The sequence below is a fragment of the Lygodium microphyllum genome, chromosome 10 (genome assembly GCF_053477565.2).
Source record: "Lygodium microphyllum isolate KBCC chromosome 10, Lygodium_microphyllum_v1.1.10, whole genome shotgun sequence".
Lineage (NCBI taxonomy): Eukaryota > Viridiplantae > Streptophyta > Polypodiopsida > Schizaeales > Lygodiaceae > Lygodium > Lygodium microphyllum.
In genome coordinates this window covers 52785406-52813074 of record NC_141144.1, presented here as the reverse complement: position 1 = coordinate 52813074, position 27669 = coordinate 52785406, and the positions used below count along the sequence as shown (strand labels likewise).

At 39.1% G+C, this 27669-nt stretch overlaps 1 protein-coding gene across 5 annotated transcripts in view; it reads right to left on the bottom strand.

Moving 5' to 3' along the window:
• Positions 1-27426, bottom strand: part of LOC148029999 (uncharacterized) — a 127254-nt gene extending 99828 nt beyond the window's left edge. For all 5 annotated transcript variants that reach the window (XM_087687180.1, XM_087687179.1, XM_087687178.1 and 2 more), the window contains exon 1: positions 26766-27426. In XM_087687180.1, the coding sequence (XP_087543306.1) occupies positions 26766-27273 (508 nt within the window). In that variant the 5' untranslated portion in view covers positions 27274-27426. The remainder of the gene's footprint in view (positions 1-26765) is intronic.
• Positions 27427-27669: the final 243 nt, after the last annotated feature.

Genomic DNA, 27669 nt, shown 5'->3' with positions numbered 1-27669 from the left:
ATGTATGAGTTTCCGAGGTTCCATAAGAATATGGTTTTGTGACCAGTGATGAGGATTTTGAGATAAAACCAGTGAGCAGGGAAGAGAAATTAGTTAAGCTTCACAGTTTTGTATGAACTCCACTTTCACATGTATCCTTCCAACTTGGCAATAAGATGTTTTAGCCACTGAAAGAGATGGTGGAAGCTCCTCATCAGTAGGTTGGAAGGTTCCTTCAATATGAAGCAGCAATTGTATTCGTTTGTAGAGCTCGTCGATGCCTAACTTGGAGAACAAGCTATGATTTTGCAACAACTAGAAAACCCCATGGTGAACCATTCATCATCATGAAAGAATTCCGATTCCTCATACAAGCTCAAAGGCCCCCACTTTTAAAAAAATGGTATTGATCAACTCTTGATGAGAATGCAGCGATGAAAAGCAAGTGACATCCAAAACACATTCACTAGCTATGAAGCAATTATGCCACTCTACCCTTGAGTCTCGGCATTGTAGTTAGCTGAAGAAGAGGTGGAAGTAGGTGTACTGTAGTGGGAGTGGTGGTGGGAGGAGAGGCCATGAGTGTCATGAAAGATTGCATCAGGGACAGGGAGACAAAGCACAGATGCAAGAGCTCTTGTATGGGCCATGTCTTCCAAGATTTTCTTCGTCACCTTCTTTGTCCAGCCATCTCCTTCAACTCTCTCATCGTCGTTAGCTTTCGTCGTCACCTTTCCTTCTTCAGCTTCTACATCAGAGCTTTAGCTCTTTCTTGAATGTTGTTATTCACCCCCCCCTTGTCACATTTTCTTCAACTACGTCATCTCGACTTCTCCTCTGTCATTGCAGTGCCCTCTTCGATTACAGGTTGGCCCCTTCAGCATGTTTGTCGATGCTTCAGTTGTCCTCCTCATTCTTCTTCTTTCTACCTTCTCTGACCTCTGAGATGAGCTCCTCCTCACCTTTTATAATTGTTCATCACCTCGAAAAAACTTAGAAAGCTTTAAAAAAATCCTTATGGAAACGTAAATTGCTTCCTCTGTTTGAGGCGTCAAAGGAAAGCATCCTCTATTGACGTCAAAGATTACGTCTTTACAACTTGTAGGACCTTGTTCAATATAGGGTTAAAAATATGCTTGTGAAATCCACCCTTGTGACGCAAAAGTAATCATGTATTTCTAGAATAGTGAATCTTTCATCATCTTCATAAAGCATAATCCTTTTTACCAAGCCATCCCTTCTTACAAAATTGCCATAGAAAGAGTATACTTCATGTGTGCACCAAGTATAATGCATTCTATTTACTCCACTTGGACACTTGAGATTAGAAGAAGGCAATGGAAAATAAAGAGGAAACATGTTTGCCAAATATGAGGCACACGATTCCCATGTAAAAAAAACTTCAATATAGTCTGAGTGTAAAGGATAGATTGGTGTGCAAATGCACTTTTGTATATTGCATTCATTGTATTCCATGAACATAAAAGGTCTCCTATGTAGTTCTTGACATACTCTAGAAGATGTGCTTATTTTCTGACATCACTGGGAACGACTTGGGCAACTAAAACATCTTTTTTTGTTTTGTAAATTGAATTCTAGTAGACTTGCTATTCATGGGCCTTTCAGTTTGAATGTCATGTACCTTCTACTACAACATATCACAACTAGCTTCTAAATAGTAGTCCCAAGAAAATCCTTCAATATTTGAACTATCTTCATTATATGTTGGAGATGCCTCCACAGTCTCTTTTCCTTCTTGAAGAATGAAAATCTTGTCATTATAGTGGCAATATATTGGTAATGCATGGGAGAATTTCACTTTCCAATTAAATCTATACATTATTTCGAACTGGATTCATGAATTCCTTTCATGAAAGCCTGAACTCATGAGATTTGTGCTCATCTTTACATAATTCTTGATTTCATTCCCCAAGAATCCATTCTATGCAATCAATCAAGCGATGCTTATAAAAATTATGAATGTATTGAAGAAATTGTGTCTAGTCTAACTACATGTGCTCGTGCATCATGCAAATGCAAACAAGAGACACACTCAATGGAAAATAATTTCCTAATGACACTAACTAATGTGATGAATTTCTTGGTTAAAAACTCCACTCTTAAATTTGCAGTGGTGGACATGCAGTGTCACAACAGCGGCTGTATGGTTAGGGATGACACGGCAAGCCACCTAGCATTAGAAAGTAATGTGAAACCTGAAAGAGCAACTCAGTGCCAAAGAAAAGGAGGCATAAGAGAACAAAGATCACCTAAGGCAAAGGCTAGAGGATGAATCCCAAGACCTAGTAGCAGAGTAGCGGGATCATAAGTTGCTCATCCAACAATAGAGTGAGCTCTAGCAAGGAATGACACGGGTGGAAGCTATGCATGTAGAACTATGGGAGAGCTCACAAGAAGGAGACTAGGCATCCAAAGAACGATGCCAAGAATAGGAGGATGCCCTGGTATTCTAGCTATGTTCGGCAATGAAGAAGCAAGGAAGGCTAGAGAAAGAAATAGGAGTCATGTCAATAATGAAGGAAGAGGTCATAGATAGAGCCACACGAAGCTTACAAGATAACCTAGAGAACGCCCGGGAGAAGGTTGAGGCACTAATGACCATGGCCATGACCGAAAGAAAGTTGCACCTGGCAGAGCTAGAAAGCTGCATGCAAACTACTGAAGATATATAAGAAATGATCGTGGAAACCTACCAGCAATGCTTCATGACTGAGCAAGGTAGGAGGATAGCAAAAGAGCAGCTGAACTATCAAGATAAAGAGAAGACCCAAATTATGGAAGTGTGGAATGAGCAGCAATAGGTGATAATGATGCTGTCTCAGGAGATGGAGAGGGGTAAGGAAAATCTGAAAGAGAAGGCACAGCAGTGGGAGAGGCACAACTTTCAAAAAGTGCGAGGATTGAGAGAGCGCTTGGTAGTATCAGAAGTGCGAGAGGGTGCTTGCAGAATCCAAAGCTGAGGATGCTAAAGCATGCTCCAACATGTAGAGACAAATCTTTTTGAGCATTGTGTTTCATGTCACACAAGTTGAAGGCCAAGATTTGGTGGAGAGAATAAAAAGGAAGTTAGAATTGACAACTAGAGCTTTAAGGTATGGCCTGCAAGAGCACACACTCCCAACCAGCACATGCATAACCAAGGAGCAGCAACGTAGCTACTTGCAACAAGTTGGCCTCTCCACCAATGAGCTCAGAGAACTTGGATTCGAGGAACAAGAGTAGCCCCATCCACCCCCAATCCAACTCACTATGGAACAAGACATCGAGGAAAGGCCAGACTTCAAGCATGTATTTTAAGAAGAACCACAAATTAGAGAGCCCAGTCTACCCTTGCCTGATCTACCCCGAGAAGAGCCAAAGGGGTTCTCGAGCAGGTTATTGCTGGAAGAAGAAAAAGGCGGGAACTTGTGGAGCAAGCCCAGAAAAGAGCGTGAGCACGGCCACATCAGCTGCCTAATGAGCCCATGCCACTACTCTAGGATCAGCATCCCATCAACTGGCCATAGGAGTTGACTATCTGGCAACATCGGGAGATCCAATCCTGACCCTTCGAGTTCTCCTTCCTCTACCTATGAGCTTTGAACCGACTCTTACCCCTTGAGGTAGTGGACAGGATCATTCATTTGGGGAATACTCTAGCAAACGGATGGGTTGAGGAGTGGAGCATTATAATCACACAATGGATCAGGCGGGAGCCCATAGACTACTGGCAAGACAAGGTGTATCAGGTTCCCAAAACCGTTTGAGGTTACAAGGCATAGCCAAAGTGGTGGAGGAGGATTTGGGACACCAATTTTGATGCATGTATGGCCTTCTACGACACACTACAGGAAGAGCGGAATGATCATATCTACATGCCCTATCCTTGCAGACACGAAGTGGATTACGATAAGGGGTGCATGGCAGGTATGACTTTTCGAAGATCTACAATGTTAACGCAACAACTCCCAAGGAATGCATGACCTTTAGAGTAGGGGATTTGTGCCCTTCCATCAACTGCATCCTTGAGGGTTTCTCTTCCTACCTAGATGACCCAGCTTTCGTAACTACTTGTAATTACCTTTAGGACCATTAGGTTTTTGTTTAAACAAAAGCCAGCAGCTGAGGAAGCCCATCTTCCCCCACTCTTTTTTGACATGAACCTAGGAATAGATAATTGCGCTATGACTAGGCTCATGATGAGGGCACCCCTGCTTCCCTTGTTCTGTATGAGGATCCTTGAAGACATGATCGATAGCCACTTTACAAGGTGCAATCATCCTTTCTTGTCAACCACATCTCTTAATGTAAAGGCTAGCATCAAGGAATACTTGTAGAGCCACACCTTTTTGAATAAATCCCTAAAGCCAGCTCACGACTTGTCCGAGGAAGATCAGGGTAGAGTGTGAGAGCACCCCTTGCATCCAAATGCTGGCTATAATAATCTACATCCAAATAATAATAATTTTTTTGAACCCTTCAAAGAAGAACTTTGCGCGCCACAATCATTGCACCTAGGGTTTCCATACCTAGCCCCATCCCTTGCAACACATGCTTAGGGTACATCAAGGGTAGGACATACCTAGCAAAGTAATTCTTGCTAATGGTTTGACATGTCACCCTAAGTCCCTTGCATCGCACCTTCCTTATGGAAAAACTGAGTCCTCAAGTGTGGGACACACCGAGGGGTTGGACCCATCTCCCAATCCTACAAGCACTAATTCTTGCTAATGGTTTGACCTATCACCTTGAGTCCCTTGCACCGCACCTCCCTTATGGACAAATTGGGTCCTCAAGTGTGGGACAGACCGAGGACTTGCTCAAGGTTGTGGACCCATCTCCCAGTCCTAGAAGTACTGGCACCACGCACTCCATGGTAAAGCACACACACCCCCACGTAGTGCACCTTCTTCTCTTTCCAGGTACAAACCAACGCCGTGACCACTGGCCCCACAGACTCCATCATCCATGCAATACACTCTCCATCTTATGCGATATGCCACCATGCAGGCACGACTAACCAAGGGGCGGATGTGATAGCCTTAGTCAAAAAGTGAATAAAGAAGCTCATTTGGAATAGCGCAAGAGAAGGAAACCGCAAAAGGCCAGGCGGTGAATCCATCCAACACACTATTCAATTTCAAAGACGGGCCCAGCCCATCAGCCTCTCTTAACACCAGGGATCATATCCAACTCAAGGGCCTTCTAGTTCCATAAATCCCTCCAACACACCTCCCAACACGGCTTGTATACAAACTCAAAAAGCCACCTGGCTACCCCTGTAATGCCCTTCGACTCACCACCTAGTAAGTGCCATGGGACTCTCACTCAACTAGGATGGGGGTAATGTTAACCCTCAGACGATTAAGGTGGAAAAGTGGAAAATCTAGAAAATCTAAAGCAGAAGAAAATGCCAAGGAAAAAGTGGAATAGAAGACAAAGGGGCGTCAGGAAAAAGTGCAAGTCAATACTTTTGCAAAGGAGCACAAGGCACACCATGATTTATCTTAAGAGCCTCGGTCGTGCAAATTGTAAAGGTAGATGGGCGGTAGGAAAGAAGCTAAGAAGATAGGAGAACAATGGAAAAAAGGGCCGAGGCTATGACCGGCCATATAAAAAGGGGATGACCACCTAAGGGAAAGAGGGGTTTGTATATAAAGTTCAAAAAGTGAATGAGAGCTCATTCTTTGGAGTGTGGCAACAAGAGATTCGCCTTCTTCTCTTCTTCTCTTCTCTTTGCTTTCTTGTGTGTGCTTGAGGGAGAGAGTGTGAGAGTGTGAGGGAGTGAGTGTATGAGGGTGAGGCATCAAGGAGGTGAAGCTCTCCACCATCTTCTCTCTTCTTCTTCTTTTTTCTTCTCTTGTCTTCTCTTGCATGTGGCTACGAAGGATGGAGCTTGGAGGTGCAGGTTTGAGGATGCTTGAGCTTGCATCAAGAATCATTGAGCTATTGGAGTGCTTGAGAGAGGAAGCAACTCAATCCGGCATCAAGGTAAGCTCACTATACTCGTAGAGAGGGATGGCATGTCAGATATGTGATAGGAGGTAGCCATTAGTGCTCGCTTAAAATGCTTGAACAATAAGCGGTCCGTGGGTCTTGGCGGTTGAGCTTCAGCTTGCCTCTACAATTAAGGTCCTTCCTAATCGAGTTAGCCTCAACTAGGCAACAATGATGCCTTCTTTTGAGTATCAAGGTCTAAGTCCTAACGATCATTCCATATATCTTTATCCCTAACAATATGCTTATCTATTCTATTAATGCCGATTTCAATATCTCTTCATAGCTATATATTGCATAGCCCATCACTACTAGGAAAGAAATTGAATTTTCTAAACTCATATTTCCTTTCTACTAGAAAATATCTAATATATTTAAGACTAGGTATGAGGACTAAAGTGCCATCATGGGAGGACAATTCAAGATGAATTTGGTCCTAAGCGCTTAGTATTTGACCTTCTACTTATTTAGAATCCCAGGTAGCCACAAGAATCTTCAACTACCTAGTAGCTTATGTTACTTAACGTAATTTCTTTTCTAACAATATTTGTACAAATAGAATTGCTATGAATACGAAGAAGTAACCTAGACCTGAGGTTGCAAAACGGCAAAGTTGTTTGCATATGCTATCTTGCATCCAGCTCCGGAAGCTCTCTATTTAGGAGCCATTTTTGTTAGCACTTCCTCAAATTCCTTCTTTTCTGGTCTTTGTTGGACTTGAACTTCAAACAAATTTCAGAGAAGCTGGAGAATACATATATGGGAAGTGTGAATAGGGTTTAAGGGATCTACAAATTTAGTATAGAGGGGTGGGTTAAGTGATGGGATTATGGCAAAATCTCTGAAGGGTTTGAGACATAAAACCTCCTTTGTTTATCTTCCTTCTCTATCTCACCCTCTCCTTCTCTTATCTATCTTTTTCTCTCTCTCCCTTTCTCTCTCTCTCTCACTATCTCTCACACCCTCTTTCTCCTCCTACTCCTCCTCTCCCTCTCATATTTATTATTATTATTATTATTATTATTATTATTCTTCTTCTTCTTCTTCTTCTCTCTCTCTCTCTCTCTCTCTCTCTCTCTCTCCATATATCCCACCTTCTCTTTTACCTCTTTTACTTCCTTTCTCTTTCTCTCCTATTTCCTCAATGCGTCCTAATTCCTTAGTCTTGCCCTTCTCTTTATATAGGCTTCTTACTAGCTTCCCCCTTCAATGAGCTTTACGACTGCCATGTACAGTATCTGATCATAATCAGTCCCTCCCTTCCTTTAGTCCAATTTAGTGTAGTATTCAACTCTATTTTTAGATCACAATGTTGTAGTTGTTGAGCAATGCACTTTAAAGTGATGATGGCCATGTAGTGATAATGATGATGACACTTATCTTGAGGATGACAACATTTTCTTTTACAAAATTTTCTATAAGATTACATTCTTTCCCCCATAGAGGAGTTGAGTTGTCCATATCTCAAAAGAAACTAGAGATATTGTTTAGTTAGGGCTTTCTCATCAAACCAAGTGGCATCCTCTTTAGGATAGTCTTTGCACTGGACAAGTTGTGCTCCCAAGGATTCTCTCATTTACATCAAGGATTTTCTTAGCTTGAAGCTCAAGGACTCCTTGGCTTGGCATTACAATTTGTTGATCATTCAATACATGATCAGAATTGGGTACATTAGCCTTTAGTAGATTAACATGAAAAATAATATGGATTTCCATTGGTCCCTAGACACTTGAGAATCTTGTAGGGTCCACCGTATGGGCTTAGCTTTTTGAATTTACCCAATGATAGTGATCTCTTCTTTGGAAAATAGAAACAAAGAAACACCATGCCTCCCTCTTTGAAGATTTGTATTTCTTAGCAGATCTAGAAGCTCTACCTAGATAAGAACCTTTGCAAGTTTGTCTATAATTGGGTTGAATTCCAAGGTCCACTTAAAAGAGACTAAAGGGAGAGCCACCTTTAATCATCCGGCATGTGCCAAGAATGTTATCCGGAAAGAAAAAGAAATTATTTGGCATATAGTTTGTCCACAATCCTATAGCCTAGTGGCTCCCAAATATTTTTAATCCGTGAGTGCATGTACTCTGATGACGGCAACCGTGACAGAAACCAACGAGAGGCTTTTTGTCATATTTTGCATTCCATAATCTCAGGCGGTTAGTATAACCGGTTTCGGTTTTTGGCTTGCAGTCGGCGGAGATCCACCCGCGTTCTCTTGTGGGCCTCGTTTGCCATGGCTTGACTTATTCCCAGAGGTCTCTGGGTCTGGACCGGTTTCATGATATAGATGTTGTTTCGACGGCCCATGCCACCTTGGGACTGTGACCATCCTATCCAGAAGCCTAACCATCTCTATGTAAAATTTCTTGGGGTCGACATGCGCACCGCACCCAGTCGTCGTCGCCTCCAATTTGGAGGACAGAGTACCGCCACACATTTTGCTTTAGACAGTTAAACGTTGTCGACGATAGCTCAATCACGCTGGCACTGTAGCCGCGGGTCTAGTAAAGACCAGACGTGAGTTTATTCACTTAATACATCCAGCAGCTGCAGTGGGAGGCGTGTCATGAGGGCCAGGCACACTAGTGTTCAAAAGCTCCTTGTGACTTGCGCTACAGGTCCAAGATCTCCAAAGATTGAAGAGGTCTAAGATACTTAACCTTTGCCTATAATCTTGGGTATCAGGTATCATACTTACCCCTTGCATGCAAGCTTGGTGCTTGCTGCTTGATGAATTAAACGCAAACCCTGAAGGCTAACTAGTTTGCTGATGGTCTTCAGTGAGCTCCCGATCATAAATGTTTTGATGAAGAAACTCTGAAACTGCGAATACAGGGTTATTTTAAGTTTCTTGGACATGCAGAACATTGCGTCGTCGGAGTACCGATTCCGTATGCAATATAGAGATAAGCCCCAGAGGCCCACCAAGTGAGAGTCTTTCGTGGACCTGGGCGTTACCCTCTAATCTCGCGCTGCGTTCACCTCCCCGAGCAATGCCCTTTATAACGCCACAATAGATTACACCAATAGTCCAGGTGATCCCACCTAGTGGATCTTTTTATCTGCAATTGAACTCGACCGTAACATCTCTCTCTCTCTCTCCTTGTCAAACCTGATAATCAAGGAACTTTAGACACTATACTAGATGGTAAATAGGTTTATATCTTGTAAATGCACAATTTTTTCTGGTTTGTAACTAGGGTTTTTTAAATTGGAACTAGGTTCTTAATTTTACTAGATAGATTTGAAGCTATAACTAGTAAAATAAGTGTCTACATGGTAAAGCAAGGCGAATTTCTATATACCACCTAATATAGCCATGTTTATTGGATAAAATTATGAAGCTATGGATCATAGGATATTGTGCATGCACAATAAATCAAAACAAATTTGTATATAACATCTAACTTAGTCATGTTAAGTAATATACATCACAATTGATATGCCTAACCATCCGCCATGTGTAGTAATAAGACAATGTTGATACACACTTGTAATGGATATGTTTCACTACAAGAGAAAGGCCCTATAGACGCACACTGTACACGCGAAAAAGTGGGTGCGTTTATAAGCGCGTGTATTAGCGCATCTATTCACGCTAGTATAAAAAACGCGTCTATATATCCGCGCTGATAAACACGCTTATAGATGCGAAAATAAACGCACATATTTTTCATTTCTCATAAAGTCCCTGAATATGACCAAACCTCTTAACAGCTAGTATTTGTTTGAATAAGGCATGATTGGATGTATATACGACATAGTTACACCTGGATCATACGCTAGGACATTATATACATGTATAGGATCATACGGACATGATATACATGTATATACGATATGATATACATGCATAGGACATGATATACATTACCAACTTTACTTCTTTCTGAGTATTACAAATATACATCCAATCATTCAAAGCTAATTATATATATGTGATTTCATGCCCTATACAAATGTGATTGGATAGGGCATGATGATTGGATAGAGAGAGAGAGAGAAAAAAACTGATCAATACACTCACATGTCTCATTTGTTGTGCATTTAACCTAGCCATGCATGGCAATTCATAGCATGAGTAGATTGATGTAAATCAGTTGGCTTGTGCATATGCAAGCTATTCCAATCATGTCAAGGTGCACTTATAGCTCACATATAATTTTAGATAAGGTGGACCACATGTAGCCAATGTACACATGTCCTCTTTTCATCATCTTTAGCCAGTGTGTCCACTTGTTGATGACTAATACCAACAAGCCAACTACAAATCTCTTATCTATGAAATGTATAAGTAAATTAACTTGGTTAATTTGATGAGGCCAAGTTTTCCTTCCATGGATAGTGTGGTTGGCTATATTCTACTTTAAGGTTATAGGAACTTACAGAAGTCAATGGAGCATCCTAAAAATGACGATACTTTAATTACTATATCAAGTCACTTCATGTACATATCTTTGATTGATTGATGGATAATATGCCTTTCTCTATCTCTTTCGTATACACCTTCATTACATTATCTCTCTCTAGCTAAAAACCATTCGTGCTTTATCCACCTATTGATACTTGCATGCAATTGTAAGTGGGATGGTCTAATAAGTCACTGCATATGTGCCAATTGACTTGCCAATGTGTTATCTTTTATCCTCAAGCTTTGTTATATATGTCACCACATAGGTCAATTGTTTCCCTAAATGCATGCATTGATTCCCTAAATTATTCCTGCACGTTTGTAAGCGTGTGTAATAGGCATTATCTGCGCATATACACGCGCAATTACACGCGCTTACAGATGCGCCACGCAGGTATAGAAAAATTTAAAAAAAGTTGTGGTTTTCTTTTCAAACCTGTGCTTTCCTACATTTTTTGCGCATTTTCTGCAGTTTGAGCTCAACATCACTACTCGTGTCTATCTATCACTTCATGAAGACAATGAGGCAAGGAAATGAGAGTAAAAAGAGGACAGGAGGAAAGAAGAGTCAAAGAGTAAAGAACAAGAGCCAAACAGCAAGGAAGAGAAGAAGATTCAAGCAACTTACCAAGGGAAGGGAGAAGGAGGACAAGGAGCTTGCAACCTAGCCGCCACCCGTTGGAACAAGCAAAGAAGGTGAGTTCTTCTTCTCTCTCTCAATCTTGTTTGCTTTCTCTGTTTGTTTGTCTCTCTCTTCTCTCTCTTCATATGCTAGATCTTGTCATCTATGGAGGTTTTCTTACACGTTTTTTAAGCAAGTTTGAAAAGAAATGGTCCGACTATGTGCGTCTGTCAGCGCGTCCAGATGACAATGTAGACGTAGGTATAGATGCCGAAATAGACGCACTGACAGACGCCCACAGAGATGCAGATATAGACGCGCACAGAGACGCAGGTATAGATGCTGCATGTAATATGTTTTATCTGCACAGGGTAATATGATTTTTCTTGTGTAGATGTGGAATCCTGGATCCTCTAGCACCCCATTTAACAAGGAGCAATTCATGGGGGAGATGACCAATTATCTTGGTTGCCCTCCCACTGCAGAGGAGGTTTTCAGTGTGATGTCTGGGACACCTATCACATCTTTGCCTACACAGGGATCAGCTGAGGCACATGGATCGATCGAAGCACGTACATCTGCAGAAGTACGTGTATCGAGTGAGGTAGAGGGTAGTGCACGTCGAGGGAGGAGGGAGAGTCGTGCGGGAGGACAAGGAGGTCGAGGGCTTTGTGGGGGTTTCCTAGGTGGTGGCTCTCGATTACCCTCACTGGAAAATGAGAGAGGTGAGCCTCCACAAATGTACTACTCTGTCACTGATGTTGGTGGTATCTTGCATGACTTTGAGGGGAGGGAAGTGATAGCCTACTTGAGGAGTGTCGTGCATGCCACATACAAAGATTGCATGATTCCCTTCAAGCACCAAAAAAATGGTTTGTGGCAAGAGGTGCTGCGGCGGGCAATACATAGAAGGTACCCTAATCCCGAGAATTCACGATTCTCAGATGATTGGGGACGGTCAAAGGTGAGAGACGCGCTTCATAAAAAGAGGTCTCACCTTATGACGCACGCTAAGGAGTCATTGCGGAGACAAGAGTAGGGGTGCCTTGGATATGGCCAACCACCCAATTGCCACCGCAAGGAGTGGAAAGAGGCCAAGAAGAGAGCAGCAGAGAAAATGACAAGTCGTCAGCATGCAGAGGTGCGACGTATCCAGATGGCAACCATGGGATCGTCGCATTATGGATCGGGTGGCAGGGAGTCATGGGAGGCTGAGTTTGTAAGTATTATTTGATTTCTTTTTTTAAATTAAATTTTGTAATTTGATTCACTTCATTATGTAGTGTGTTTTAATATGTTGTATGTTCAATTTTTTTTGTAGTATCATATCATTGGTAGGATGCCTACTCCTAGAGAGATAGGCTACCATCGAGGTCATAACCGGGCGTCCACTTGGCAGCATTTCTACGAGGAGGGACTCATCACGGAGGAGCAATATAATCGCGCCATGAGGATTCCACCACAAGAAGAGGTATGTTTTATTTTTTACATGAAAAGTATAGATAACTCTAATTTATTGTTTGTAATGGTATTTATATACATTAATCCTTTGTGTAGGCGAACCCTGATGCAGTTGAGGATAGCGAAGGGGGGACTAGCAGTAGCAGTGGCGGCAACGGCAATGGCAACGGCACAGGCAGCGGTGGTGGTATCGATGATAATGCCTCTTCTGAGGAGATATAGAGAAGCCCCATGTATGCCAACCTCCCCTTGGCTTGTAATTTTCATTTTTGATATGTATTACTTTCAGCTATGCTTGCGACCATGACGTCATAAGCACTAGAACTCATAATGTAAAAACGTTTCATCTATATATATGAAATTTCATGTTCTACATACATTGTTTTGTTTTCAGTATCCAATCTTTGAAATAATATTTCTCTGTTTTTCCTAAGCATACAATTTGATGTTGATAGGGGGAAAAAACCAGAGAGCATGTGGCTTGCAAAGCCACATGCTCTCTGGTTTTTTTCATACCTCTGTTTTGGCATCTATCAGCGCATCTAAATTGCAAGATAAATGTGCGTCTATTCTCGTCAAAAACTTGCAGAGTAAACGCGTTGTTAGACGCGTAGATACACGTGTGTATAGATGCACAATATGAATATATCCACTTTTTTATAAATATGATTATATATTTACGTAGCGTGTCAATACGCGTATCTATATGCGTGTCTACATGGGCGTGTAACTCTGACTATAAGCGCACTTTTAGACGCGATATGGTAGACGCAGAAATAGACGCGGTAATAAACACGCCCGACATTTTTTTTCACAATTCAAATATTGCGTCTACAAGCTCGTCTATGGAGCCTTTTTGTTGTAGTGTTTGTATGCATCCAAAATGTACATGTGATATAAGATACATTTGTGCATTTTGATAACTTTTAATTCTTACTCACATAGCACAAATAGTTTACACATCTGCAAATAAATATCTATTTTAACAATATAAATATCTCCTTGTCACATTAAAACAAAGAAGAATCCCATTCAATTCAACTCAATGCCATGGCTCTAAATCTTGAAATTCCCCTCCGATTCCCCCTGAAGTGTGGGATATACTTAGCATCCATACAAGTGCAAATAGTTATCCAAAGTTATTTGAGCCCCTTACAATTAAGGAGCATATCCATCCATTAGGAAAATAGAAACAGTTCAAATTGTAATAACCTTTTCCTTGAATGAAAGACATAGAACCTCTTGAGTATGTGGAAACTTGAAGAGGGGAGCTCTCAATAGACAGTCATGGCACATATTCTATTGATTAGGGTAGCTATATTAAGTTTATTAAAAAAGTAATATTTCCTACCAACATGTGGCATATGCTCCCCCTTTCATGCATGTAGCATATTCATGGGGGTGAACAAGGAGTAAGAGATGATGGAACACATAGCACAAACATAAAGCAATAGAAGCAAGGTAATGGGATGGAGATGGATTATGCTAACATTGTCATTGCTAGCATGAATATGGAAGAGTTAGAGAAGAAGATGTGGGGTGACCAAAAATATTTCAATAGAATTAAAAGAGAGTCACAATAGAATTTGGGGAACAACTGCTATGTGCATGAGTGGTATCCTTGTTGCCATGCATTCAGCAAAGCAATGCTAAGTATTCTCTTTGCAACATGTACATGCATTTTAAGGGAAGGTCCCCCTTGAGGATGAGTTTGATAGATTGTTTCGGCTCACCTCTGGATCAAAGTGATGACCACATTGTTTTGCTTTCCATGGGGTTTCTTTAAGGTCTTGATTTTTATCTAAAGCAAAAAGAGATTGGGTTTTGGGTTCAGTTGTTTGGATTAAAGTGATCCTTGTTTACATGCTTCCATAGCATGCTGATTTTATTCTTGAGAAGGTCTTGCAAATTGAATGCCCAATATGGGCTAGTTTTCATGGACTTCCTACTTTGCTAGATGGAGAAGTTAATGTGCTAGTAGAAGTGCTAGTAGAGCGCTCTATGTTTTTACAATAATATCAACTAGTAGAGCGCTCTATGTTCGTACTTTGGGATAAGAGGAAGAAGATCCTTGAGATGCTCTAGATTTTTGATCCTAATGGAATTGAGTTGTTGGTTGATATCAAGAAGATGGGTGCTTTGCAAAGGAATGCCCAAAAAGGAATTGAGGTAAGAAGAACCCAAGGAGAAAATAGTGGAGATAAGGAAGAACTTCAAAAGAATCAAAAAGAAAAAGGCATAGGTTGGGAAGGGTAAATTCAAGGAAGAAAACAAGCCTCAGAAGGAGGGACCTATTTATTAGTCCTAGAGATGTCGAAGCTAAAGCAGGATGGAAACAAATAAATTCAACCACCAAATTCTTTGAAGTCTAATGAAAGTAAGAAATAAAAACCTTCCCTTTAAAAGCTTCTTGCAAATGTTTTGTTGACAAGGCTATTTTGCTATTTTGGATTATGGAGGTTCGAACAAAGATATAATGTTAATTAGCTGGCTCACTATGATCTCTTGGAATGTGAGGTGCCTAGGAAGTCCATCCAAGAAGGATGTGTTTAGTAGGAGAAAGAAATCGAAGCCCCTCTCTTTCAATAGCTCCTTTCCGGAAAGGGAAGGATTCAACCTAATATAGTTGAAGGATGCTTGGAAACAAACCAACAATCCAATGGCTAATCCAATGTGTAGAACTAGATGAAATCCATAGCTTTCATCATTCAGATTACCAACATGTATGGCAAAGATTAGGATAGACTTCAAAGAGGGTTGCATGTTAGTAGTTAGCCATGTAGGGAGTATATTATTATGACTCTTGCTAAGTGTTCTAGTAATGGGATGTTTTATCAATTTCTCAAAGAAGTGGAGCATTACATGGAGGATTTGCAAAAACATGAAGGTGAAGTTGCCAAAATTTAGTATATGGGAAATGGTATCTTATGGGGTTGGTGATTCGAGCAATTAATTTTATAAATTGATGAAGCAAAAGATAGATTATGGAGGAGGAATCATGGAATTTCTATAGGGATGTTTCAATATCTTTAGAATGTATTTGTAAATGGTCTTTGCTTAGGTCCATTTAAGGTAAAGAGGTCAATGTGAAAGGGTGTCCCATTGCCCCATTACTCTTTGCCACCATAATCACCAATCCTTTGCTTAGGAATTTGGATTTGAAGGTGCAACATGGAGTAAGCAAGGGGCTACCTATACCATGAAGAAAACACTTGGTCTCCCAATTCTTGACCAACAATAACTAACCAATATTGTGTAAGTAGAGAAGCAACTAGTAGATGTATTTAGTGAAAGTGTATGAAAGTTTTCTAGAGCTATCTACGATTGTGACTAATGTGAGAAAAATCAAGTTTATTTACCTAGGACTGAATGAAACACCAAGTTGCTAAGGGAGCTAGACTTCTAAGTAGCAAAATTGGGGCAAGGGATTAGGTACTTAGGATGCCCATTGGGCATAGGTAGTAAGACACATGTAAAAGGTTAATAAACCTTGGGCAATGTAAGAGAAGAAAAAGAACGATGCAAATAAAATTAGCGGTTTTCTTAAATGGGAGCTAAACATTCCTCCAAGATTCAAGAAAATAGATTCAAGAAAGGTCCATTCTCCCACACATGACTAGGTCCAAGCTTCTCACATTCACACAATCTCATCATCCATTCTCCCGTGCATGACCAAGTCTATCCTCTCGCATGCACACAATCTCATCTTTGTTCACCAGACCCCACAATTGCGTGGGATGCATGCTTGTGTTGTAGTCATCAGTTGCTCAATACAAGTTTTGTTATCAAGCTTTGAAGGACACTTTTGGTGGCAATACTCCGATTATCAACAAGTAATCAATCATTCGTATTGCATCAAAGAATTGTAAGCCACAACATGAGAGCAATTATGAAACATTTGTTCTCTGAAAGCTATAGCATGAGGGAAATTCTGAAACATTGGTTTCAAGTTTTTGTAGCACTCCTAAAAGATCAAGTGTATTTCATTAGAGATTGTAAGTGATGTTTGATTCTCTACTTTGGATTTCTACATCAAAGTTATCTCTTTTACCTTTCCCTATTATCTAGATTTGTAGTTGCTTCATTCTAAAGAATTTTGGTGATTTCAAGATTTCTAGAATTAGACCTTCTTTATTTGATTATCTTGTACATTCTGTATGTTGTGAGTCAAGTAACATGCAACAATGACCAATTGCATGCGCAGGAAAGGCCTAATTTTGGCATCATGAATCCAATGACATTAATGAAGTCTGAAGATCCATAGCCTAGATTATCATATAAGACACTAGAAGTAAAATAGGACTCTTGTTTCCCACATTGGGTAATGGCCAACAATGAGAGAGGGATGATCAATGCCACCTTGAGTTGATCCAGACCACCTATAGGCGAACACACCTAAATTTGTGTGTTACCTTAAAGATAACAACCAAAAAATTTAATGACGCCCTTAATGAAGTGATTATGCTTGCAAATCTAAAGCCTAACATGCAATTATATATATCTTTGACTATCAAAATAGTTTGAAAAAATTCTAGTAAATGACTAAAGCATGTGTACAATTCTAGATCACTAGGAGGAGACTTACCCCCATTGCATAAATTCATGTAATGCATTGTTCACCACATAGTCCTTTGAACATAGTCCCCTGGCGTAGTCCTCTAAGCTTGGTTCATGAAGGCTATCTAGTACACTCCTCAACATATCCTCTTTAAAAGCTTGGTACAAGTAGGTTGTGTGGTAATCCTCTTGAGTAGCTTAGTACAAGTAAGTTGTTTTAGGTTTCAATAGCCATCCATCTTAAGTAGCAGTTATGCCCTAGAATGTCATGTCAAGAAGCATATTAGACTCAACTTGGGAGTGTATTGTGGTGGTGATCATGTACCTAAATACCAACCAATTATCTGAATCATTCCAATGCATATATTCTATCTTACCAATTTGAGAAACACTCTGATTGGCAATGTTCCAAAGCGGCTAGATGTTTTACACAAAATCTAGGGCCTAAACAAATCTTTCAATTGGCTTGAAGGGAAAAAAACAAACTACTAAAATGTACTAAAATAAGAGAAATATTGAATGGCATTGATCAACCTAGCTATAACTTACTAGATGCGGACCTAGGTATCATAGTAGTTCAAAGTAGGCAGCTTGCCTAGTGTTTTCAGAGTAGGTAGTTTGAAATTGATTTGGGTTCTTATCTTGAAATAGTGCTACTTACTACAGAGGTGCTTTCTAGACTACTATTTATCAAAGGCAACCGGTGCAAGTGCACATGACTCCCATTGATTTTCATCTTCAAGCTCATTGATTTTAGTTGGAAATTCTTTTAGACATAAAAAACTCTGAACAAAAATGATGACCATAATCTTCGTCATGCAAGGACATAATCCTAGTCATACATGATATCTTCCTTGCATAAGATGACCATTATCAAGCCATGTGGTTTTGGGATATTATCCTTGTTATGCTATTAGAGCCTTTCCTACATAAGACAATCATGATCAAGCTATGTGTGGTACATATAATGTCTTGATTTTTGAGCTCCATCTTATCACAAGAATCATACTCCTTATTTGTGATCCAACAAGCCTCACTTGTGAATCTGCTAAAACTTAGTTGGTAGGTATGAAATCTTAAGATGTGGCATTCTCATGGGTTGCTACACTAATGGGTTTCAAATTCATATTTTTTCCCATAGTGATTGGATTAGGAGAAGATACTTCAACTTGAATCATGCAACAGTGGAGACAATAGAGCTCCAATTGGCACTAGAGCAAGTATCTTAACAATAGGAGGAGGTGTAGCCCAGTACTTATGTTTAAGATAGATTTGAATGAGTAGAGCATAAAAAGAAAAGAAATCCTCAGAGTAGTTCAGAGCAGATAGCCTTTCTACTATTTTCAAAGTAGGTGTAGTAGGACAACATACAAGTATTTTTAGAAGAGGCAGCCTGGGTGTGATGATGAGTAGATGTTCGGAGGAGAAAACCTCAAAGTAGGAAACTTGCCTACTGTTTTTAGAGAAAGTGTAGTAGGAGGAGAGAAAATTGTTTTTAGAGTAGGCAGCCTAAGTGTATATTCTGGAAAATCTTTTATTTTTCACATTCTTGACAATTCTAAACTTCGTGAGCCCCAATGTAGGATTGCTTTCTGATTGAGCAGATAATAATGATCCACAGGTGCTCATATCAATTGTGGCCACATTGACATTAGAAGAATAATCAGTATCACTAGTATAGTTGGTGATGGGAACCACTCTTCCATAACTAGGTTTTGGGATGGAACAAAGTGTTGCAAGTATACAACCAGAATTCATAAATGAGTTTTGCGATGGAACAAAGTGTCACGAGCATCAAGATTTTTAATGGAATCCTAATGTTGAGTATGAGATGGTTGTTGTATGCAACAACCCTACATGTGGAAAAGCATATACAACTTTTCCAAGGTCTTGTTTTTCAATAGTTCTAGAGCAAGGTTTTTATCATGAGACACAAGAGTACCTTTTTGTTTGTAAGCAATGTCGATATTTCAACAAATGCAAAAAGAAAATCTATAGAGATGATCCTCAAAACTTGGCACTTCTGTTATATTGGGATGGCTTCCAAGCCTCTCGCACCACACAAAAGGATTGTGGTGTGGTCGAAATCAAGGTCCTTAATGGTGGAAAGGGCTTTATGTTAGGCATTCTTCCTGTTTTGTTCATACCTTTTAGTTGCTCTAAGCTTATTATGTTATGCATTCTTCCTGTTTTGTTCATACCTTTTAGTTGCTCTCTTTCAAACTTTTTTAAAACCTCTTATTAGCAAGCTGCAAGATCTTTACATAAGCGGTATACAAGTATCATATAACTACCCTGTAGGGAAGATTTTTGATAATCCAATAGGACAATCAAGCTTTTCTATTGTTAGATTGATATTGATGATGGTTACGTGTGATCATCCCACACAATGTAAAATAGGAGCCTTCAAAGATGGCGGCCAATTCTTTTGTCGTAGAGACAAAGCCCAAGCAACTCTAGATACTAGTAGTCCCTCATTCCAAGGATGCTATCTATATGATGGTAGTCGATATCAAGTAAGATATCCTCCACCCCAATGGTCCATAGGTGAAATGATTGATGCCTTAAAATTCTCAAAGAGGGCTTTGAAAAGGAAGGAAAACTAAAGGTCGTAGGGTTATTTAGAGAGTCTATTCTATGGAAACTATATGATTTGTATGATTTCAACTTGTCAATAGACTTGGTGTATAATGTGACACATATGTTATCTCTAAATATATTTCAAAAATATATACGAGCGCTCATGAGAGCCATGTCCAATGAAAAGAAAAAGGTAATAGATTTTTGTTGTGAGAAGTCTTCTAAGCTTCCTTCTCCCTCGATTCGTCATGGAGGATAGCCTCGCAATCCAAGTTCTATGAAAGCTTTAAGGCTGAAGAGAACCAAAAGTTCATCCAATAGTGCTTACTATATGTTTTAACTATAGTTGATGAGATACCAAATACAATCACTAATTCAGGTTTGTGGCTTATTGATATTCCACATGCCTTCTATAATTATAGTCGTAGTATTGGTTGGTTAAAAGAAAGTTTAGGTGTTGTACATAGTTTGTTTTCTGCTTGGAGAGTTCAAAAGGAAGAAGCCTTTGGTGCTACTTCTTCTCCCTTAGAACATGTTGCAGGAAATGGAGAACTATTAGATGGCATATTAAGACATGGCTCACATGATGTCTACTGGTGTTGTGACTTTGAGCAAATGATAGTATTATATATAGGAGTGAAGACCAATAATTGTTTTAACAAAATCTCTAATGTAAATTATTATAAGAGGACATTTTTTACTTTAATATTTAAGTTATTAAAAATGGAAGTAGATGGGCTTTTACTACATGAAAGAATACTTATCCACGTACACTCTTCGCTTGTCTTACCTGATGGTTAGGCTTTCACTAATTATCAGACACCTTGCTCTTATTCATTTCATGAGAATGAAATTGTAGAGGTTTCATCAATCAAGAAGGCAAAGAAGATATGGAAATTTTTTGAAAGAGATAATTTGAAATATCCTTGTCACACAATGATACGTGAAGTGGGCATTTTAATCACACAAAAAAAAAATCATAGGCCTCTTTCAGAAGAAGAACAAAAATATATTATGCAATTTCTTCGTATTGAAGAGAGTTCACTAGTAAGACATTTAGTTACCATATATAGAATAATTCTTTATAGCGGAGAAATATACAAAATCGGAGATGACGTAGTGGTAAAAACAAACACTTTTCATAGCACATTAGAAAGTGTAGGTCATTGGAAAGTAAGGCTCACTTTTTTTCCATTCAATGGGATAGAGAGTATCATAGCTTTTTTAGTGGGGAGTATTACAAGAAATGCATAAATGTAAAAGAAAATGGAGTGCTTACTTACAGATCCCATCATGGGAATGAGTGTGCTACAAACTCAACGACTCCCATTTACTTGGGATTGCATAAGACCATTGAGTTCATTATTGCATAAGTTTATTTCTCTACATTTAGATAATAGACTTATTACATATGAGGTAAAATATCTAATTCAAAAAACAAGATTATTACAAATAAGAGCAATCGGTTGCATAACTCCTTGGTTAGAAAAACATAATATTGTGTTGGCAAGAAAACATAACGATGAAATGGATGGAGAGTACATGCATCCAATGATAAGAAAGGTAAATTATGAAAAGAAAAGTTGCAAATTGTTAGTGTTGAAGTGTGATCGTAGTAGATGTATATGGAGGATTAATATTGATGAAGATATATGGAGGGATTTAAACTTGTGTACCATGGTACTGTCAAACATTTGAAGTTACAAAGAGAAGGATAGTAATATCATCGATTGGAGATTCTTTAGATGTTCCAGTAGTATGGAGATCACATAAAGTATCTTGATTGTTTTAGAGAGTCTGTGCCTCTTACATTCTTTGACATCCAAATGGGTGCCGATAGCATTGGTCATTGTGAACATAATTGTCTGATCACCACTCTATTGTGCATATTATTATGTTTTATCTATGGTTGGTTGTACACTAGGATAGTATTTTGTAGTTATAGCTCATATTGTGCCTCATTATGTGTAGGTTGTGGACATGAGAAAGAGAGAGAGAGATAGAGAGAGAGAGTTGTTGTATCCTTTTATAAAAGATGAGGTGATTTCTTATTTTATGAATCATAACATATAGATATCATCTCTTGTTTGATTAATACTGACGTATAAAATTTTAACTTTTATTTTAGATCGTCTCATAGCCTTCCCAAGTTATGGTTTGTATAATTGTATTTTATATTACTACATGTTATTTTTCTTTAAAACTTAAAAACTCATTGATTAAAAGAAAACAAGAGAGAGAGAGAGATTTTGTTGTATCCTTTTATAAAGAATGAAATGATTTTTTATTGGTTGAATATTGACACAATTTTTTTCAATTTAATTTTAGCTTGTCTCATGGTCTCCCTAAGTCAACAAACTCTAGATTAAATTATGCATACCATTATCACTTTGCAAAAAAAATCGAGAAATTTAAATCAAAGAATGATAGTTCTGAGCAAATACTGAGCATGGGTAAATCAATTTCAATACAAAATAAAAGAGTCCAGTTACCACCTCAGAAGAAAATAAATAATATACAATTAAGAGATGTGTCTTTGATGAAGACTCCTACGTATGACCAATTTTTTAGACCACCTAAAAAGATTAGTCAAGAAGACAAAGATGAGTTTGGGAAACCATTTTTACTGAAGTGCTATAGAGATACGCAAAATGTTAGATATTGTGCCAATCACAGAAAAGTATACAATTGGGTCAAGAACCATGAGTTTGGCAAGGATCTGCGGCTTTATGATAATAGAGATGACAAACAAAGAATTCTAGAGATCATAGATTAAAACTGTGATCAAAGTTTACCCCTTGAGTTTCCTCGTGCTACTTACCTTTGGAAGAAGGATGATGGATATCTGTACAATCTTTATGTTGCTCAAAATCTTAGAAAGCAACTAAATAGGAAAAGATCATCTTCTATGGATATATCTTTGGTAAGTTATTTATTATCAAAAAATTTCTCAGTGTAGATTATATATAGATGGAATTAGCACTAATGGACATAATTATGTTCTTTTTAAAAGAGGAGAATCATAGCTTTGAGCAAGAAGATATGCAAGGAAAATTGGTAAGATTTATAAATTTTCATCTCATCATGTTATCTTTTAATGTAATCATCATTATTATTATTTATTATAATCATTTATGTTAGATTTGCTTAAATATATTTACCTTTCATTATGTACACTTTAACTAAAATTTTAGGATACAAATGGTGAAGTATACTATCCACAACTTATGGTGGAAGATTAATGTATATTTTCAGAGAATAGCATAGTGCCTGTATGTACACTGTTTACATATTAATATAGTTTGATATTTGAAATTATAAATTTTGAATACAAACTTTAGTTTTCTTACTTGTATTCGTTGGAATCACAAAATGATGGCCCACCCCTTGATTTAGTCTCTACTTCCAACAAACATAAAAAAGATGATGAAATGGTTGGCATAATTTGATTCACAGTTTTTTTTCATTTTATTTCCTCTAATACTTAACCTATGTTTCAGGACTATTTGAACTCTAATCATACTTTTATGGAGCTTCTACAAGGAATCTCAAATGTATCAGTATTTTGTTTATATAATATTTCTGATTTTGTGTATTTATATATGAAAATATATTTTATTTTTGAATTTTATTTTTCTTGTATTGTAGAGTTCACATAGTAGTGAACACTCTATTGCTCAATATACATTTGAAGATCTTGAGGAGATTGAAATTGCACAGAAAAGTGTTTGTGTACGAAAGGTATGCTTAGCCATCCCTCACTCATTTGTTTTAATAGTGCAATTAATGAATTATATCTAATTACAAACTTTTTATGACAAGATGAGCAAGAAAATGAAGTAAAGTAAGCAACACTAAAAGGATAATAAGGGGAAAAAGAAGAAACAATCTAAGGTACTTCTTTGCATTTTTTTAAAGTAATATGATATGATTTCATTTTTTTAAGTTTAATTATTTGTTTGCACTATAAACTCTCAACCATATTGATCCATTAAAAAAAAGTGGATTCTCCTAATGTAAATTTATCTTCAGGAACTTCATTGGTAACTCTATGTTATTATATATTAAAATTATGAAGTAGCTAATTAACTTATGATGTAGTAGCATACTAATTTATATTGTCTTCTTTTAATGTAGGTTGTTAATACCTTCAAAGAGCAAGACCAAGAAACAATCCCCTTGAAATATTTGGACATTCAAGCCATTGATGAGCTATATACATCATTAAAGTCTACATATAATCTTATCAAGAGGGACCCTAGATTTTTAAGAGCTTGCAATGAACAAACATTGCCAGCCATGAGAAAGTCTACTGTGGATTGGTTACTTTGTAGAGAGAAAATTATTGTCACAAAAAGTCACAATAGACCTTTGAGTATTAAGGATATTTGTATCCTAGATTGATCTCTTCATTAATGAAGACAATATCCTTTAATTCTTTCAATTATTTTGATTTGAACTTTTTACTATATAGGAATAATTTTTCACTATATGCATGATTGTAACTAGTTTTTTTATATAGATAAATTATACTATATCACTCGTTCTCACTAGTTTACTTGTATAGTAAAATTTTACTATATCACTATCTGGTAAAATATTCCACTTTTACTAGTTGAAACTTTTTCTAGATATTTTGATAAGTATCTAGAAAATTTCTCTTTGTTTGCTATATGGGAAGGTGTCTAAAGTTTCTTGTGTTCCTATTAAACTATCATTTAATTGACATGCTGGTTACATGGTTAATATTAGAAGAGCTAATTTTTACCAAGAAACAACAAGCCAAGAAAAAGTTCCACAAGATCAATGCTCATGTGCACTTGTGCACCTTCGAGACAATCCAAAATGATTCACTGGAAGTAGGAGGTAGTTTTTGGCTTTTCTTATCTATAGAAGGTGAAAAACATTAGATCTTTTAAATAAAGGTATGCCTAGCTTTAAAAGACAAAAGTGAGTATTATCCCCTACCAAAGTATATTTGGGCTGTAACATGAGTACTCTTGATGGAAACCCAGGCTAGGGTTGTGATTTCTTATATATATCAAGCAAGAAAATTTCCCTTGATATATCAATCTCAACTTCCTTAATGCCAGCGCTGACATTATGATCTTGGCTGACACCCCTAGATAAGCACTAAGAAAACTATAATCAATGGCCATACATGTGCAGCTATTTATTGGTACTTAAATTCAAAGCAGCATTCGTTTCTTGAAACCTTCGTATTACCAAACGTTGAGCTGTGAGCGTAGAGTTACACGTTTCCCCAGTCTTATGAGGTAGATTATAAACTCTAAGTAGTTGCCAACTTGCCAGATTTGTTGTTTTTGCACGGTCCTTTCCGGTCCAGGTCTTACACATATGGCTAGGACCTGTTTCACCTCACATCATCAAGCAGGCGCTACTTTATTTTTGGCCTTGTGTTGACAATTGCCTTTGCATGTCACTCCATGCAGGCCAAGCTTCTCTTCATTCCGATATTTCTCTTTTTGCGCACGGCTAGAGATGCACCTACCGATGCAACTAATGTATGGCTTTAATCACAACTTATGACATATCTACCGATGCAACTAATGTGTGGCTTTAATCACAACTTATGACATAATATCTGTGTGCGCACGCACAATTGCGACTGCTGGCCAGGAGCCAACTACGGCCGCATTCAAGTTAGGTTTCGCCAATGCATTTCACTTGCATGAACCATGTCCTCCTCCTTCCTTCATACCTACTCGATATCAACTCAATTCATCAAATCGGAATCATAGTTATGATTCATGGTTATGTGCTACGCTTTGAGAAAGAGAAGAGGAATGAACTAAGAAGAGAGTTGTGTGAGTAGTAGAAAGAATCCCAAGATCCCTAGTTTAGGGGTATCCCACATTCCAGTACAGGGGAAGCAGTCATTCATGATTTGATATCAAATTGAAAATGCTTTAAGCAGTGAGCATCGAGAGAAAGAGAGAGAGAGAGACGGGAGCAATCGAGAGAAATATAGATGGTTGTCTGATCTAGATTCGAAACCACCACATGAGAGAGAGAGAGAGAGAGGGAAGGAGGGGGAAGTACATGAACAATATTGCACCCTTCCAAAGTATTACTGGTGTTGAATCGAGGGCATACCTTGTAAGATCACGTTGGTGAAGGAGCTTCAATACAATGTTGGTGAATCGTGATACACAGTAAGAGTAGCTTCAGGCGCAGTTAATAGACTAAACCTCTTGGTAGGCGCAGTTAATATCTGTCTGTCCAACAGAACTGAGTACGCCCTCTCTCTCTCTCTCTCTCTCTCTCTCTCTCTGCCCTCCAGATTTCTAAAAATTCATTTTCCAATCACCATGCTCTACAATTGTTCTTCGTAGCCATCGCCTTTGCTACTCCATAAGTGCCATTTCAAGCATCCAAGGTTGTAACTTGCGCACAGGTATTTGTGAACAGCTAAAGACTGAGACTGACACGAACGACAAACACCTCCTCCTGCAGTTGGCTGATCCAGAAAGCAGCGAACACCAACTTGATCGCCATGCCTCCACATGGGGTCAAGTTGGGAGAGTTTTAGACCTACTCCAGTTTACCCAGCCGACGAGTCGTGGGATCAACGGCCGTAAGTGTCAGTTACACGACAACACGGAGGATGATTTGACCACGCCGACTGAGGCCAGTCAAATTCACCTTCGTGTGGCCTGGCTGGCTCGAAATGTGCCTGTAATTGTACGATTACAAGCCACAGGAAAGTCCCACCGTTCGTGATATCTTGTGAAGCAATATTATATCCTAATTATGCTATGATGACAGTGGGCGGGTAACTTCTCCGGAATCACCAACCAGTTGTGGCACTCGAATCTGACCTAATCCTAGTGAGCTACGCCAGTGTTCAAGATTTTGAAGCTAGAGACAAGCGGTATACATCCTTATTGTACGCATTTCTGTGTCAATGAGAGCAGGGAGAAACGTCGTTTTTAATGAAACCATAGAGCTCGAGCTTTTCTGTTGCGATAGCCATAGTTCACAGGACAATTTTCCATATATTTCAGTGATGCAGCTTGCAATGAAAGAAATGCATTTTTTGTAAGAAAACAGCAGCCAGATCATGGAAATGCAGGAGAGAGAGAGAGAGAGAGAGAGAGAGAGAGAGAGAGAGAGAGAGAGAGCGAGAGGTCCAACCTGGAGCTCTCAAACTCAACGAGCTTTCCGGTGCTTTCTTCAGCAGCCCGTTCCGTCTCTTGGAAAACGTCACCTGCCGGTTGCTCGTGCTCTCGATCCTCCTGATCTGTATCTTGCGTCGATGTGCCTTCATTGCCGCCCTTTCTGTAGCTTCAAGCGCCGCATTCTCGCCCTCCATATAATCATGACACTGTTCTTTCCCCTTCCCCTTAACTGCTTCCGGCGCCACTGCTTGCACGGCAGCCATATCCATATCTACAGCTTCCAGCTTCATATTGTTGGTCCTGATAGGGCATCCGTGCTCTACGGCATCGTCTTCTGTTGCAGCAGTATCTGATTCTGTATCGTCCTCCTTGTCATCTAACTTGTTGTCGGCCTCGGCCGTAGCGTCAAAGGGCTCCACCGTGTCTGTAATCTTGACAGGCCGCTCCTGACGCTGTTCCTCTGCATTCCCAGGTAAGGCCAGGGCTGGTGATGGAGGATTACGATTCTTGCATAGCGTGGCCATGGCCTTTTGAGACACCCTACCAGTGACTACCAGATGGGGGCAATTGATGGACCTGCCGGCAGCAGGCAAAATCCTCGATAGCCGGAAGCAAAGGCTGGTTTTCTTTTCTTTTTCTCTCCCGAAAGGAAGGAGAGAGAGGAGAAATGGGGAGGAAAGAGGATGAGAGGCCAGCCTGTACATGCGATGATATGAAGTGCTGTGCAGGATGCAATGGGAAAGAGCTGGAGGACAAACACGTGATGGGTGGCAATAAAGGGAAAGAGACAGGAGGAATAAAGAGACTGTTCCCACGGGCCACCAGGGCTCGATGAAACTGGTTTTTGAATTCGCACGTCCCCATGGCATCTTCACGTGCAACTGATTGCAGGTTCACTACCACTTTGGACTATGCGGATT